At 32.5% G+C, this 17384-nt stretch overlaps 1 protein-coding gene across 2 annotated transcripts in view; it reads right to left on the bottom strand.

Annotated features, from left to right (window-relative positions):
- The window catches only part of LOC117114303 (small subunit processome component 20 homolog), a 33400-nt gene extending 16428 nt beyond the window's left edge, over nt 1–16972 (bottom strand). Inside the window, exons 1-24 of one of the 2 annotated variants that reach the window (XM_033257937.1) lie at nt 16789–16972; nt 15630–15758; nt 15003–15094; nt 14526–14634; nt 13736–13883; nt 13125–13193; nt 12633–12785; nt 11413–11489; nt 10259–10606; nt 9819–10007; nt 9009–9099; nt 8308–8519; nt 6708–6856; nt 6062–6140; nt 4783–4912; nt 3719–3942; nt 3089–3321; nt 2796–2925; nt 2585–2675; nt 2387–2460; nt 1988–2267; nt 744–899; nt 497–634; nt 93–364 (exon numbers count right to left, since the gene is read on the bottom strand). In XM_033257937.1, the coding sequence (XP_033113828.1) occupies nt 93–364; nt 497–634; nt 744–899; nt 1988–2267; nt 2387–2460; nt 2585–2675; nt 2796–2925; nt 3089–3321; nt 3719–3942; nt 4783–4912; nt 6062–6140; nt 6708–6856; nt 8308–8519; nt 9009–9099; nt 9819–10007; nt 10259–10606; nt 11413–11489; nt 12633–12785; nt 13125–13193; nt 13736–13883; nt 14526–14634; nt 15003–15094; nt 15630–15758; nt 16789–16862 (3647 nt within the window). In that variant the 5' untranslated portion in view covers nt 16863–16972. Of the gene's footprint in view, nt 1–92; nt 365–496; nt 635–743; nt 900–1987; nt 2268–2386; nt 2461–2584; nt 2679–2795; nt 2926–3088; nt 3322–3718; nt 3943–4782; nt 4913–6061; nt 6141–6707; nt 6857–8307; nt 8520–9008; nt 9100–9818; nt 10008–10258; nt 10607–11412; nt 11490–12632; nt 12786–13124; nt 13194–13735; nt 13884–14525; nt 14635–15002; nt 15095–15629; nt 15759–16788 lie in introns of both variants that reach the window. The other variant, XM_033257938.1, reaches the window with a different exon arrangement.
- Between the last annotated feature and the right edge of the window lie 412 nt (nt 16973–17384).

The raw sequence follows: 17384 nt of genomic DNA, 5'->3' as shown, positions 1-17384 counted from the left end.
ACTACTAAACAAATTATGAAGTCAAAAAAAATTAAAACCAAGTATTAAAAAACTAATTGTATTTTTTGAACAACTAAAAAGATTCAACTTACTTCACTGCCACTTTCTGCCATTCAATACTGAAAGTCAACAGCTTTAAATACTGCCGCAAGATCACACTGTAAAATTTCCAAGGTAACTGGCTAGTTATAGCCCTGATGGTATTAATAGCCTCAACGACAAAGTTCTGGTCCTTTGCAAGGGACTGATCAAATACCATGGCAGACGCAAGGGGTAAAAAGTATTGGTATAGGTTTCCATATCCAATTTGGGCATCCGTGCAGTGTTTTGCTAGACGCCGCAAAGCTCGACCTCTTCGATGAATCTAAGAACAATATGGAAGTAAGTGTTGATGTACGCAGACACATGTAATTACAGTTCCAAGCTTCTATGAGCATAACCATTTTAGAAAATTTAAAAAAAAAACATTTAGTGAATAAGGGCAGCTGAATGATACCTGAATATGTTTAATATTTTCGAAGAAATCTTTCTCCATGTCTTCATCTAAAAGAACTGTCATGTCAGAGAATCGTGGATGATCTGGGAACAACCTGACAATGTCTCGCAGTAACATCACAATTTCACCTCTTGACACCTAGATAGTAAACAGAGTAAAGACTTGATGACTTGTTAAAACTCGTGATTAGAGTTAATGCATACATTATAAGAATAATATATTGTAATCTATATAATTCTTTTATAACCTCATTCTTTAACTTGATTCCCTCCTTAATGGCTGGCATGTATTTGTGGATTACAATTGAGTTAAACATTTCTTCACCAAAGCCACCAGATGCCAGTTTCTGGATGATATTTTGTAGACAATTGACAGAGTTATCACGTAAAGACATCTCATCCACCTACAGCAAAAACAAAAACAATTTCACATTAAATTTTATTGAAGAATTTGGTCTCCTCTCACTAAGTCTTACAATATTAGTTGGTTGATAGAGAATAACTAGTATTATTAGTAGTTCTTATTGAGGAAAACCTACATGTGTCATTCCATTAAATCACCAAGGTCACCAGGTAACCTTCTTACATTTCGCTCATAATCCACCAACATGTTCCTTTTTATTAATAATGAACACACACAAAATTTTAGACCGAACGCCCAAATCGTTTTGAAATTACCAGCCTCCTAAATATGCCCCCTTTTTTCACATCAGCATTTCATTTTTTCCAGTTTTAAAGGCCTATACTTTCTATTGGAAAAAGAATCAAAGCTTAAAGTTATTATACCGAATAAATTTAGGCCATGCTTTCAGAAACTGCAATCAGAAACAATATATCTTGCTTCATTGAAAAGTTATTGGGAACTCAAAAGAAAAGCAAGAAAAAAAACCAATAAATTCCAAGCTAGCACCCAAACCGATGTAGATAGAAAGATATGTCAGCCTTTATACGCTGTATTTTTTATTCAAATGGAAATAAAATTTGTGGCAAATACAAGCCAAACCAGTCACTTGTTGCAAAAATCGATTTTTAGCTATTAATACAGGGTTAAAGAGTATAATGAAAGCTATAAAATGGTAAAGAATCATTTAAATCTGACATTTTGTTATGACGTTACAGGAGTTTAAACATACAGCTGTTTAAAGAACAATATTTGAGAAATCAGCCTTCAAAGTTTATGATTTTGGGCATTTCGTAGGCAGAAACTGTCACCAAATCGTTAAAAATTGTTGTTTTAACATGGAAAATGGGGAAAATAACAGCATAGCATGATGTATAGATTATATACAGATGCATGAAGTGCTATATAAGACTGATAGATTATTATTATTATTATTATAAAGGTTAATTTAGTGCACTAAAATAGATTTCAAAAATGTTGACTTTTCAGCATGTTTTGACCATAATCTCTGAAACAGGAGTTGCGACGAGTGACTGGTTTGGCTTGTCTTTGTCACATTTAGATAAGGCTAATTGTTTAAATGATTCGTACCTTAGAAATGAAGAAGAAACAGTTATAAATCAATGGTGTTAAGACTCTCATGTCAAGCTGCTTACAATCTTTGATCAGTTTAGACATTTCAGTGAAAGCTTTAAAGCGTGTTGTAAAATCAGGCTCTTCAACATGTCTTTTATCCCAAGCATTCAATTGTGCGATTGTCTCTGCTGTAGTTTTTAGGGTCTCATCTTTCTGGGCCATTGAGAAGAATATCTCAATGATAAGGACACGAGATTGACTATAGGTGAGAGTGTACAAGAGCTTAGAGACTGACCTGCAGAAAACAAAATACCTCAATTATCATACTTCATTTTATTGAATCACTTCTTAACATTTTTTCATAATATTTTTTCAAATTTTAGATTAACAACAAAATATATATTAATGTTTTACCCAAGAAAAGCTGATGGCTCTGTCGTTTGCTTCATCACATTCCTGACGGTTCGAAGAAGATCTAGTTCTACATTCTTTAAAAAAGAAAAAAACATTCTCGTTCACTTACATTTCACTTTAAAAACACATTCATAATTTTTACTTCTTCATATCTTGAACTAGTAATAATTTTGTAAGGTATGTGAAAAAAATGTTTACCTGGTTTCTATAGTCATTCCCTTTCAGGTAGGGAAGCAGTAAGGAAACAAGCACACTGCATTGATGTTCATTTGTCACAAACATACTAATCCTGAAATATAGATGATTTAAAAAAAATCCTATTAATAGTTATTTCTTTATTTTTCATTATCATGATTACCATTACCCTTATGGGTATCATTATTATTATTATTAATACAAAAATATTTACCGTGAGAGGATATTTAGCTCTCTCAATGGCAGGCTTTCCTTTTCATCTTTGCTCGACAGTGCTGACTTCAGGTATGCCAAAATCGTAGCTATGTGTGGAAAGACCAGCTTTGTACCGTATGTTGGCGGTTCTGGAAAAAACAAACAACAAATAAATATGTAACAAATAAGTGTAGAATATAGTTGGCATAAAGCTTTGAATGATATTAATGTTGGATAAATAAAACAGAATAAAATACAGCAAATGGAATATGTGGATGTTTTGGAAAAAAAGATTATAAAGAGTCAACAAACCATGAAAAGATGCATCCATTGCAATGGAGGTATCTAGTCTGTCCTCAACTTTGATTTCCATTGTATTATCACTTGCTTCAAAGTCTTCAATCACTAACAGATTTTCCACAATGTCCAGAACCATGCTCAACACTGGTTTGGTGGTCAGTTTAGATTTTAGCAATTCGAAGACAAATGGCAGAACTGTAAGTTTCTTATCATCTGGGTGATGTTTGGCTAGCAAACCAAAATACCTGATAAACACAAGTTATGTATATTTATGAAATGTTTATTTTTTGTTTATTATTTAATGTAGAGTGTCTGTAAATAATACACATCAGGTGAGTTAAGAAAAAAATTAGCAGCTACAGGAAACATGCAATTTAATTTTGCAATGCCTTGTTAACTAAACTAAAAGGAAGTTGCTGTTTTGCTGACAATTGCTGTTCTTTAAAGCCGACCATACACTGCGTTGGCTGATGAAACCATCTTCAATCTTTGTGAGCGAATAAACGAGGCAACTTTATCTGCTGATCGATTGCGAAAGTAAGCTAACACCATTGAAAACAATCTGTCGCACACACCCCAACATGTTATGACCTCCATGGATTCACATCATCACACACTGTGTAAAACTACTTTAATACATACCTTGGGTTGAGGCTCCATTTGTGTATCATCTTCAGTAATGTTGTAGGACTGGTTATGCTCTCATTTGGCAGACGAGCAATTTGTGGCCATACAGCTGCCTCAAAAATGCAGTTGATTTCTTCTGCCGAGAAAGGATAGCTGTCAAAAATCATGAAGAAATCCAACAGACACTGTACTCCAAGAGGACGTAGGGTTTTCAGTTGATTCACATTGTACGGTAGAATCTAATGAGAATAAAAAAGAAGAGTTTTGTATTTTCATTCATTATTATTAAACAAATTACTTGCCAATAACAGATGGATTATGTGAAGTTTAGATATTTGTACAGCTGCAGGTTCTCTAACAGGCTTATATTTCAGTGAGCAAATGATCTGTGCAACAAGGTATGAAAGTGTAAAAAAGTGAATATCAGAATTAGGTTGCAGACATTTTATTATTCACATAGAGAAAAAAGTATGGCAATTACAGAAACAGAAATTAAAAGTGAATACCAGAAATAGTTTGTAGACATTTTATTATTCACAAAGAGAAACGTTTGGCAATTTAGAGACAAACTTAGAAGCACAGCAATACAGTATAACATAGACATAGATTTCCATGAGATTATATAATGTCGAGGATAATCAATACTAAGCAAAGTATTTATAGTTATGTGGGGGCAGGTTGTGTGAGCCTACATACTGTTTATTTTGGATTGTTTATACTCTTTCATTAGAAAACGTCTTGTTAATACATATTATTTGGTCACCTAAGTTCAACAAGATCTCTGGACCACCATGAAATTCTGATTTCTTGTGCATGTCTTACACCGGGCGAATCTTTTGCCTACCAGGGGAGTGCGCCGCCAACGTTTCAACCAGGTCAGTGTAAACATTGAAAGGGGTATAATTTGTCATACAAAAGTCTGACAAAAACGAAATCATATCTTGCACTGGGTGGGTGTATGATATTGTTTTATCGCATGCATTTCTGTATTTTATATTTTAGTCCTGCAATTGGTGTTTACAACATTGGACGTAAAATAAACAAAAAAATGAAATTAAAAAAAAGTATTTTATACAAACCTGATCTCTCAATTCCAGCATTTCTGTGAATGTAGCTGTGAGACTGATGAGTAAATGAAGCATCATGGGAAGGAAAGGCGTTAGCATGTGGCCCAGTTTGTTGAATATTACAGCAATGGTATCAATCATGCTTAAATCAAGAATTTAACAAGAAGGTATAAATGACATACTTAAACTCAAACATCGTCCTTTAAATTTTTTATTTAAATTGCTTTGAGCATATACATGATTACAAGTACAGTACAATAATAATTTTGGCTCTTGCAGTGCAAATAAAAGCTGCTATTTTCTAAAAGTACTGCTGCAGTGTGGAAAAAGCATCAGCACTGTTGCAATGTGAAAAAAAAGTTGTTATTTACTACTGGCACTGCCACAGTTAAAAAAACTAGTCGAAAAGCAAATATTTAAAATAAATCAATATACTGATCAATAGCTGAATACATTATTCTATCAATAATTGATTAGCTTATTGCTATTGGTCATATCACTTAGTGTCAACAACCGTCAACAATGTGTTGATAGTTTTGTGCATCTATTCACAAACTTAATACCTTCACTACTGTCACATTTGTTGTCAATGACTACCAAGGTTCCTCTTTTTGAGAAACTGGACCCTTTTGCCAAAAAAATTTTTGTTGGATCAAAAAAATTAATTAGCCTATCCAAACAATGTTATTTAGATTGCCAATCCCTAATATTAGAGTCTAAAACCATAATTTTGGGCCATGCTAAACCATAAAACTTTACCCATAGAGTACTACAGTGTTACGTCACGATAAAACGTGATACTACTCCATTGCTATCGTTGCAAAAAGCTTTCAACCGGATGCCATTTTTTCACTGACAAACCATTGATCCCAATTTCTAACGTAATTATGAAGATGTTGTATCTAACTTTTTCTTTGTAAATTTTAATTGATGATTAAATGTGTGTTTGATAACTAATAAAATGCGAGCTTTTGTGTTTTTAGTACATTTTGGTGGTAAAATATTAAATGCCTATTCCAGAAAGCCTATGAAGTCATTTAGGCATAATGAACGGTTACTAACGTCTGTTGAAAACAGAGAGCGCTACCTGGCATCGTGAGAACATGACTGTGGTATTCTATAAGCCATACCAGGGATTTTTATTTTGAAACACTGACTATAGTCAGCACTTGGTTCGGACCTTGGTTTGGGTCTGATTTGAACACTCAATTCAGCAAATTTCTAGTCATCACTGATTGTAAGGCATCATAAAAATCAACAAAAATAATAGTGACATGCATAGTATATTTACCTGTGTATTTTCTTAAGTGGTAGCACAGACCTTAAATCAAGGGATTGTTGAACATCTCTTAACATCTCTGAACAGGTATCTGATCACCAAATAAATACATATTTATCACAAACATTACATATATTCCATAGATAGATATTATATGTACAATTTATTTTATATATTTACTGTTAACAAACAATTTTACAACTCAATTAACAATAGTTAAAGAGGTAAGAAAAATAACACAATATTAACTTTTAATAGAAAAAATAAACAGCCAGCAACCTTAAAAAGGCTTTGAGGTGATAATTATCGATTACTGTTTCATTTGAATTATGTATTCTTTGATTTATTCTTAAAAACTGAATGGCCGGCCCAAGGCAAAACAACGTAACTGACATTTTTGTCGATTTTGAGATAATATCATTTAGGAGTATATTAAACACGTCTGAATTACCTGTGAAACTTTCAGGTCTCAATAATGAGTCGTTTCGGAGATAGCAAAACCTATCTTTAAGCACAAGACTTTAAAATCTAGTGATTTCACGTGGCAGAACAACGTAACTACAAGATTATGCGGCAAAACAAAGTATCTGCGATGAAGATACATTGTTTTGCCACGGAATGGTATTCAAAAATGGTCTTGAGACTTTTTTAGTCGTACCTTTAAGTAGATGCTTGCATGGTTCAATAACAAGATCGATGAATTCACCTAACTCACTTTCTTCAGAACCTGCTAAAAACCGCAAAATTACAGACCTTTTCTGGGCACACCCAGCTTTTGCCTTGCTTAGCATCTTACCATATAGAATCCTGGAAGTTAAGATTATTAACATTTTCTGATTTCCTTTTAAAACAGGTATTGACAAACAATCTATATCTAGCCCAGTAGATTAGCAGATGGATGTGGACATTCCAGACAAAAGCATATATTTTTTACATGCTCCTTATGGTTATAACATTTAATTTTTGGTCAAGGTCATTGTGATGGCCACCTTGGATTTTGAAATGGCCACCACATAAAACCAATACTTGTCTATATCTCCACTTCTAAACCACTTGGAATTATAATTATAATGTCTAAAAATATATATGGCTAAGAAATACTATCACAAATTTCATTCAAAGTTCAATTAATGTCATTTCAGGTCAAATACTGTATGGTATCTTAATAATTACATAGTGTCATGCATTACATCAGATTTTGGAGTTTTTGCATACTATTAATTAAACAAGCTCTCTCCATATATAGAGAGCAAAACTATTAATCAACCCTCCATTTTCTTAAGGTTTTGCATACTATACGCGAAAAATCCAAAATCGGGAGTTTTTAAACTTTAAATCAACTCTCCAATTTCGGAGTTTCGGCGTACTATTAATTAAACAAGCTCCCTCTATAGAGAGAGAGCAAAACCCTCAAAATTTTGAGGTTTTGTACATATTTTATGTGGAACCGCCGAAATTGGAGTTTCAAAACTTTTAATTAATAATCTGATTTTGGAGTTTTTGCGTACTATTATTATTAAACCTTCCAATTGTGGCGGTTTTGCTCTACTCAACCCTCCAAATTAGGATGTTTTGCGTATTATACGCAAAAACTCAGAAATCAAGAATTTTCAAACTTTTAATCAACCCTCAGATTTAGGAGGTTTTGCGAATTATACACGAAAACTCTGAAATCGGAGTTTTAAAAGTTTTTAATCAACCCTCTGATTTTGGAGTTTTCGCATACTATAAATTACAAGCTCTCTCCATATAGAAAAACTTTTATTCAACCCTCCTATTTCAGAGGTTTTTGTGTACTATATGCGAAAACTCTGAAACTGGAGTTTTCAAACTTTTAATCAACCATTCAATTTTGGAATTGGAGGGTTAATTTTGCTTTCCCTATATAATGATAATAGTACGTAAAAACATCAAAATCGAAGGGTTGATTAAAGGTTTTAAAAACTCTGATTCTGGAGTTTCCGCCTATAGTACGCAAAACCTCTGAAATCAGAGTTTTGGCGGAGGATGCAGATACTCCAATTTCGGAGTAACTTCTTAACTCTATTTTATCTCAGGTCATTATGGCAGCCATTTAATATCATTCAGTCAAACTATGGCCCTAAGCTGCCTGACTAACCTCCTTGTCAATCAGTAAATTTGTGATTGTAGACTGTGAGGGCCACTCTCATGAAATGAAATAGAATAATTAAATTTACATTCAAAAGATAAACGTTGTCAGAGAACTTTATCAGACATCAACAGTTCATAATAATTACCTCATTAGTATAGGTATCAAGCCAGCTCGATGGTTCTTTTCAACAACGCCGTGTTCAGGATCAATGTTGAAAAGTGTAATTTCCTCTCGGAATGTTTTATCATCCATAAGAAGTTTGAAGTGGTCCTGGTAGGGTGTCAGATACTTGTGCTTGTAAGCAAAGATGCATTGAAGGACTGTTTTCTGCACTTTACCATATTTATGTGACAGAAGCTACATAGACAAAAAAGGCAAACGAGAGCTTCAATGATGCAGTAGCCTACTCTGCTTAAGGTTTGTATTTTTGACAAATACTGTATGATGCCCCGAAAAATTGAATATTTATGCTTTTATGTCTTTGGGAAATGGTTCAGTCATTGTATGTAGTTGTTCACAGACAAGGCCTTGCCCTTGGCACCCTACTTGTGAGGCCTTATCTAAATTCCTTCTTTCAGACTGTCAATAAGCCTATGCCTCAACTATTCCTCTTAAATTTTCAGTTTTAGTTATAAGTGTCCACTGATTAAAGAAATTTCTTATATTTTTATTAGAGTGAATTTGTACACAAACTACAAAAGGTAAGAAAATTGCGCACTACTATTGAAGAATAATTGTACAATTGGGAGAAGAAAATAACTGAGTCACAATGATGACATCACTGTTGACTTAACATAATAAAAATTATGATAGGAATATACACGCATAATTGAAGTTCCTACTTACACTTGTGTACAGCTTCCTCAGTTCTGGCTCCTTAAAAAGACTTTTTGGTCCTTTAAACTTGGCAAACAACTCGAGGTGAGCCAGAAGTGTCCTAGAAATAAAAACTGTCATGATTATTATCATCATTTTCATCACTATCATTATTGTTACGATCATTCTCTTATTTATTATTAGTTATTCACGCCAAGGTTCTGCAGTCCCTCCAACAGAATATTATATTAAAAATGATTCAGATTCCATAAAAAAATTCATATCAAATACAGCTGACCCAAACTGTACTTTTAATTATGTATGAATGGTCTGTTATCTTTAGATCATTGGAAAAGTTTGTTAACTTCATTTGGTATTTTTAAACTCGAATTTGAGGGCTAAAAATAACATAGTTAACCCCGAACCATAGATGCTTACCTATTTAGTATGGTTACCGACTATTGGGTCTAAAATATTACAAGACAATATTTTTCCATCAATTAATTTAAATATTGATTGATATTCAATTGTGCCCTCGAGAATTTGATAATCAATGTTGTGAGACTGGTAGGTTTCGAATCCCAGAGGTTTATTAAGTGCTACTGGTTTTGCATTGTATCCGTAAGCTTTGAAATACAGTAAGCATGCTAATTATAATATAGATCCCACACTTCCCAATAATTAAAGTCAATCCTATATTTTCAGATTTTGGGGTTAGTCAAGTTTGGGCCACAACAAGTAATTTTTTTTCACTTAAATATCTTGAATTCCATATAATTTTCAAATATTAAAAGTTTCATTTCACACTGTGAGGATATAGATAAAATATTTCTAACTTACTGGGTAACTGAATGTTTCTGTCTTGGCAGACCTAAGCCTTTCTTGAAGTCATCAGATTGACTGTCATCTCCATCATCTCTATCGTTTTCAACGACGTCCTCCTGGTTGGTGGAGTCCTCTACTATCTCACTCCTTCTACGAATATCTTGTGTAGGGGCACTGAAGACATCTGATGGATAATATTCTCTCCTAAATTAATGGGATATAAAATTTAAAATATTATTCTCTTTCAATACCTTCAGTACATTATACTAGTTTCTATCAAAATATAATAATAATATTTATGAATAATAGATTGACAGAATTTATTTGGGCTCCTTTCAAGTGACATTCTTGTGAGATTTGTTCTACTACTTTTATTAAATTGCCATTTAATGATGGCTCCATTATTGCATTTGTTTCATCTTGTAAATATATACGAAAGACTTATAACCACTTACTCCATAAAATTTAAAAACAGGGGCGTCAACTCTCGAGAGTGAATCTCAGCACGATCGGCAAACAGATGCATAGCTTTCCAAGCCTGCTCACGGAAATTCACATAGTCTGGTCTATCAACATCCTGTATACGATGGTTGTACACAGAGCTGAAGAGTTCATCTACACTCTCAGCTTGATAACATGTCACATGTTCGCAATCATCTGCAGTTACAGGAGGTGGCTGTGTAGTTTGAACACACACTTTCTTGTTTTCAGTTAACAGTTTTTGGCAAATATTGGATGCTGCCTTGAGGTGATCTACATATGTTTTCCAGAAGGATTTCTTGTCCATTCCATATGCATAACTCCTAAGTTAATTAGAGGAATTATGTTAATAAGCAATTAATACAGCTGTATTCAATACATTAATAAAAAAAAGTAATTTATAATAATAATGCTTGATTAAGAATTCCTAAGGCCTGCAGAAGCCAAAAGCAATATCTGATTCATACAGTATTTGCAACATTCCTGTTTAATGTATGGAAATAGCACTATATTATTCACTTTAAAAGTCAATTACCTTTCCATTTCAATTTTTAAACTGTTGCCTTGAAAAACAATATACCAGAGTTAAGTGCTAGGTAAATGCAAAGCGTTATGTGAACATTAGTTCCATCACAAATCTAGACTACCCAGAGATCGCTCAGCTTTTAAATTATTTCATTGGTCTGTGAATTCATCTACTACCATGCAGTATTAAAGTTTATCTAGGCTCCTTAACCTAGGCCTTACATGTAATCCCAAATAAATCTTTTTCTTTTTAGTTCTTTTTTAATTCTAAGCATCGAAGTAATTTAGCTATTCTTTATATTTCACTTCAGTCATCAACTTGAAGGGAGTTTCTTTATAGAATAAATTTTATTTCTTGCTCTATGTATGAAAGCTATGTTTTATTTCATAGCATATGACTATCTTGCACAGGCATAGAGCTATGTAAACATTTTTTTGCAATATGTGGTGTAAACACATCACCGCAATTTACATAAATATTAAAATAAAAATAATGAATGTCCTCAAATAGGATGATGATGATGATGGTGATGTTGGCAAGCACGAAGGATGAGGAGACACTAAAAACATTAACGTGAAAATCAAAGATAAATGAATAACAAACCTAATAAGCTCCATCACTGGTTCCCAAAGTAACCTGAAGTTTGCATACAACATACTGATCAAGTAAAGAAGGGGAACCTAGAGTTTGAGAAATTTTATAGGACAATGGTTACTAAAATTATTTTTAAATACTTTTCGGCAGAATTGTCACATTAACTCATATAAGTTTGTATCACATTGCACAAATTGAAATATAAATCTATTACAGTGTACCCTCCAATTTGTGGCCCCTCTAATCCCAAAACCCCTCTAATTTGAGTCCACTTTCCCAAAACCCAAATAACAATCTTCAACCTTTTAACACAAACCTAGCCCTCTAATTGAAGACCAACCCCGAGACCACCCCAAATTTTCAGGTCCCAAAGGTGGTCTCGAATTGGAGGGCGAACTGTATATAAAGAGGAAGTATGATAAAGGTAAGAGAATAACCAATAACTCGCAACATCATTGTGTTAAACTATAGGCGCAATCTAGCTACCGCCTTTAAAGAGAGGTGCTTATTGTAGTTTCTTGTTCACATCATTCCACAACGACAAGGGCTGAAATGAACCATCGAATTGGTGTAACCCCTTGGTGTACTGTTCTTTCTATAAGGTGGAGTGAGTGCAGTATCTGTTTGGGATTGTGCCTATTCTCACTCCAGGCTATAATTGTTCTTGATGATTGCCAAATAAATATTATTATTATTATTACTCTTGCAAGAAATGGAATGGGTACTTCAAAGTGCACTTTTTAAAGTCCTTATCTGAGAAGACTTAATTTTACCAACTGAAGCCTGGATGAGGCACGTCATGAGCCAGCACTGATATTAAGCCTCTGGCTTACCTCTCAACTCGGCCTGAACCATGGCTCTTTTTTTTTTTATGTATGGAGCGCTTTTTTCATATGAATCAATTATTTTCACTTATTTCCTTTACAAATAAATTTAGCAAACTATAAATGTAACAGATAAACATTTGGTTATAAACATTTAGAATACTGATATTGTGGGAGGCAAAAATACTATAATGGAACAAAAGTTACTGTCCAGTAAATGTTAGAAAGAACAATCAACAAAACATTTAATTTAAGCTACACAAAATATATCTCTAAATAATTTCACTGCTAAAACACAACTTTGAAAACAAAACAAATAATATTCAAATTTATTAATTTTTAACATCTGATGAATGAATATTACAACTAAAAAAATCATTTGAAAATATCAGTAATTTTTCTCACCTCAGTAAGGCAGGATTCTTTTGGAATATTGTGCTGTATACCATTAAATTCCAAATGTTGTAAACACTTTATTTTTTCCCGGTAGTCTGATATTGTCACTGGAACTATTTCTGTTCTGAGACAAAGTCTGAAAACACCAACTTGTTCAATATACTAAAATAAACACAACAAATAATATATCAACAAATAATAATAATATATCAGAGAAGGTTACAATGCTATTGCTTACAAAGATGTCTCTAACTGAATCTCAATTGCTGAGTCGGGAGAACATCCTTTGGATACATCAGCTCCAAATTCAACATATAGTTTGTCTCTTTGTAGGAGGTATTAGTACGTTAAACATGGCGATTACCAATTATTCATGACCACTAAAATAATATAGGTTGCATGTTGTTGTAATCTAAGTGCGCCATCCCTGTCTTTGTCAAGACCCCTATTATTTGTAATGTGATTTTAAGAAACTCCAATGTATACCAGAACTTTACTCACCAATTTGTCATCTAATTGAGGTAGCTCAAGTGAAAACATTGAAAGAATCCGTAAGGTTAAAAGCCGAATCTGAAATAATGCCAAAAAATTACATGGTTTAGGCACCTAGCATCACAAAAAATTATAACAGTATCTTAATGATTTTAGGATGACAAGATGAGGAGCAATGTATAATAAGGATGAGATGATAATAAAAGTTAATTAAACGGAAAAAATATCTACTACTGACGGAAAAAAAATTATTTACAATGCTTCTAGAGTTTGCATAATAGAATGAACTTAGTTGATGTAATACAAGCAATGTCGATTCCTTCTGGAGGTGCTATTGGTGGGGGGTGAGGGACTTGGCCCAAGGTCATTATAATGATGAGTGTAAATGAATAGAACTATATCTTACAAAAACATGTGACATGACTAAATACAGACATGATGTCATCACATCTTGACCATATATAGGCACATCATAACTATACATGGGCATACAACAGTTTTTTGTCAAATAAAATCTGACAGTCGGGACAGGGCTTAAAATGTTCCACAATAATCCGAGTATTATTGAATACCTTGCCTCACTGAATGAAATGATGAGGGTGGTGGATAACATGATTTACCTTGCTAAATGGAGAAGATAAATTCTTCTTGATCAGTGGGTAAACTTCATCTAGGGTAATAGCTGATACCATGCTGTTCTCATTTGTTTTGTTGAGTTTAAAAAATATATCTCCAATCAGTAATGCATGTTGATTGTGTGAATAATTTCTAGAAGACAAGAAAAATTAGAATGCTCTTGAACAAGAATACATATAGATACTACATGTGTCACTACTTATATAAAAATCATGGCTATGTACAGTATATATGGCAAACGTACAGTGGCAAGTAATTACATTGAATTTAGAGTATGGGAGCAATAAGGGAGTTATTTAAAAATATACAAAATATATAAATTAATCAATGTGTTTATAGCTATTTATTTTTTGAAGCCGAGTGACAGAAGAAGTGTTTTTGATGTCTAGATCTGAGTTAGATTTTGTAAGAGTGCATTCTTGTTCATAATTCTGCTCTTCGGTTCATTGTAGTATGATCAATATTGCTGTAGTGTCTTTATGAAGTCACCTCTATAATAGAGGTCATTAAGTACTAAGTACCATATACTAATTTGAGTATTATAAGGACCAAAAGTTTGTGATGATTTACCGCCAAAACGAATGCACAGACCTCCTAGAAATATATATCGTAGCACTATTCTTTTTGAGTTCCTATTTACGTCCATTAAAATATAGTAAAAAATCATTTTACACTATAACACAATCTACAAAATACACATGTGAGAATTCATTATAATGTTGTAGGTAAAATGATGACATCATGATAGACATATAAAATAATATAAACAAATACCTTAACAGATCCATAATGTCAATTTGTGACTGAAAGATTTCTATGTTATCAGCTTCAAATATTATGCATAAATCAATGACTGCACAGGCTAAAATAAAAAGCACCTTATCTGAAAAAAAGGTAATAATTTACATTAATTATAAATTAAACAGAAGTCCTCTTTTTTTTTCTTTAATTAAATCTTGGTTCATTGCACTTAAATTTGTGTTGCTTTTAGTTTCTTTTCAATCGTTTGGGTATGTCATTCATGATTTACACAACAGTGATGTTTGTAAACAAGATTGCAGAAGAATGTCAAGTTTTTGTTGAGTATGGTATCTACAGTAATGATTAATCTCCAGAAACATATGTTATACTGTGAAAATTTAAAAAAAAATCAAAAGTTCACAATGTGTACAACAGGCTCCTAGGCTTATTTAATTTATTAATTATGAGTTTCTTATTTTCTAACCAGCACTGTTTTCAAGTTTAAATTACCTTTCAATGGGTCTTCTAAACTGGGAAGTAATTGAGCCAATTTAGTAATTGTATTTCTCAGAGCATCTTTACACTTGGTTTTGTCCATAGGCCTGGAAAAAATAAATATGTACAGTAGAACCTCGATTTTACGTACGGTATGGGACCTTGGGATTTGTATTAAAATTAAGGTTGGGTTAATTTTGTGGTGATCTTTGATGCAATACGTACACAAGACTAAATATGAATATATCACTTATTCATTATGATGTCATAGTAAAGTGTTCAAATAAAATAATATGTCTAGTGTATTAATTCATCACTTTATATCTAGTATTAGAATAATGAACATACAGAAACTAACAAATCTCTTTTTACATTATGGTGGTCCTAAAAAGGCCTGTTTTGAGTATTTCGGGGATTTTTTTAGGACGTCATCATCTGTACGAGGCGTATGTAAAACTGAGGGTTCATATAACTGAGGTACTTAAAAACGAGCTTCTACTGTATACAACAAAATTTCAAATGATACCAATGTTCTTATTCTCATAGTTAAGTACTGTTTAACATGTTTTTTTTTTTTTTTTTGAACACCATCACTGCATACTACAAGCTGGTTTACATCATAACCACTGAACCATAACATACCTTATGTGTGGAATGCAACACAGTGCTCCCCACAGGCTGGATTGGTTCGACTCTGAACATATGTCAATGGAATTTACATTCAGTAGAGACAGAACATATTCTTGTATAATAGTAGGTTTATCCTTTTTTCTGAAAGAAACAAAATATTTGTTCCAAAATTTTAAATTCAGTAGAGATAAAACATATTCTGGTATAGTAGCAGATTTTTGTATTCTTATATCTGAAAGAAACAAAATACTAGGTATTTCATAAATTATTTCAATCCATTCCAGGTGTAAGGCATTGAGGCTATATCCTAATAACCATACATTATATTATTTATTAATTTAAAGAGAATTTATCAAATACCATGAGTATTTTACAATCCCCGCCCCCCTTTCTGTTTACTTTGCCTTGCCCCTGCCTGCCAGAGTAAGCAAGTGACCTAGGTTGTTTTGTTTGTTGTGATTTTACTGTATTTTATCCCTTGAAATATAGTGGTTGAAATGAAAACTTATAATTACCTATGTGTTCCACTGTCTCAACAGCAACTTTCTAAATTACTTAATTAGCTTTCTCACTATTAGGTAAGAGTTCAAAGCAAAAAAAAAAAATGGCTGCACCCAGTAAAATAGCACAAGTGAATGTTTGTGATGTTTTTATATAACTGGCTACAGCTAGTAGTGGCTGTGGCTAAGACTTTAAAGGGTTAATAGTCTATTACGAAAGTGTACCTTGCAACAAAAGTAAGCTAATACAACATAGTACATTAACATTTATATAAACGTAATACCTAATGTATAAATATTGGCAGATCAGTTAAAAAAAAAAAAAAAAAAAGCTGATAAGATGAAATCCAGCAATTATCATATAAGTAGGATTAACAAAGTGTTGTTAATTTAGATGCAAAATTACAAACAATATTTTACCTTTTTTGACAATTTCAAAACGATCTGAACAAAAAATATTATATTTTTGTAAAAAACTAATTTTGAAAAAAATAAATATATACAGTTGAAACTTGCCTAAGTCAAATCCAAAATGGCATTGAAAAATTGTTTGACTTAGATAAAATTTGACTTACAGATTGTAAATGGAAAATACAACAACTTGGCATGTAACTTAGGCAAGTTTAACTGTATTTTAATACAGCACAAAAATTCATTCAAAGATCTCAAACCTTTTTTCCTGAGCTAAGCTGAAATCAAAATGATACGGCTGATAAGACGCCAAATGTGATGCATCAATGATCATAGGTCGCTTAGTGTTTGCTAGGCTGGCCAATGCTTGTAGGGCATCTTTTCTAGTCTGTTTATTATTGCTAGTGATGCATATGTAGCAGAAGTCCAGAAAACCAGGTAAGACAACCTAAAAAGCAACGTAAACAAGAAATATTTCCTATGAAAAAAAATGCTACAACATCTTCAACTTATGACTGGTTTGTATTTCCAAACTTAATAAATTAATGTATTCATGAGGATGACCTATCATCTTCAATGCATTTCTTTTATGGTATGACAAATAAACAAAAATAATAGCCTATAGGTACAGGAATTGGATTATAACAACAAAATTAAATATTACACACAAAATACCAAGCAATACTAAAAAATAAAATTTATAAACTGTAGGTTGACTATTATTCATACTAACCAAATATATACTTTTGTTGAAAACACATCTAATATTTAAATATCATTATATGCAAATTTCCTTTGATGCATTCTTCCTGAGAATACTGTTCTCGCTGTTTGTTTAGGACATTAACTAATACTA

Source organism: Anneissia japonica, unplaced genomic scaffold, assembly GCF_011630105.1.
Source record: "Anneissia japonica isolate Jap-2015-1 unplaced genomic scaffold, ASM1163010v1 scaffold2994_len2133135_cov197, whole genome shotgun sequence".
Lineage (NCBI taxonomy): Eukaryota > Metazoa > Echinodermata > Crinoidea > Comatulida > Comatulidae > Anneissia > Anneissia japonica.
Note: the sequence above shows the minus strand (reverse complement) of the source record. Positions and strands in the feature narration are given on the sequence as shown.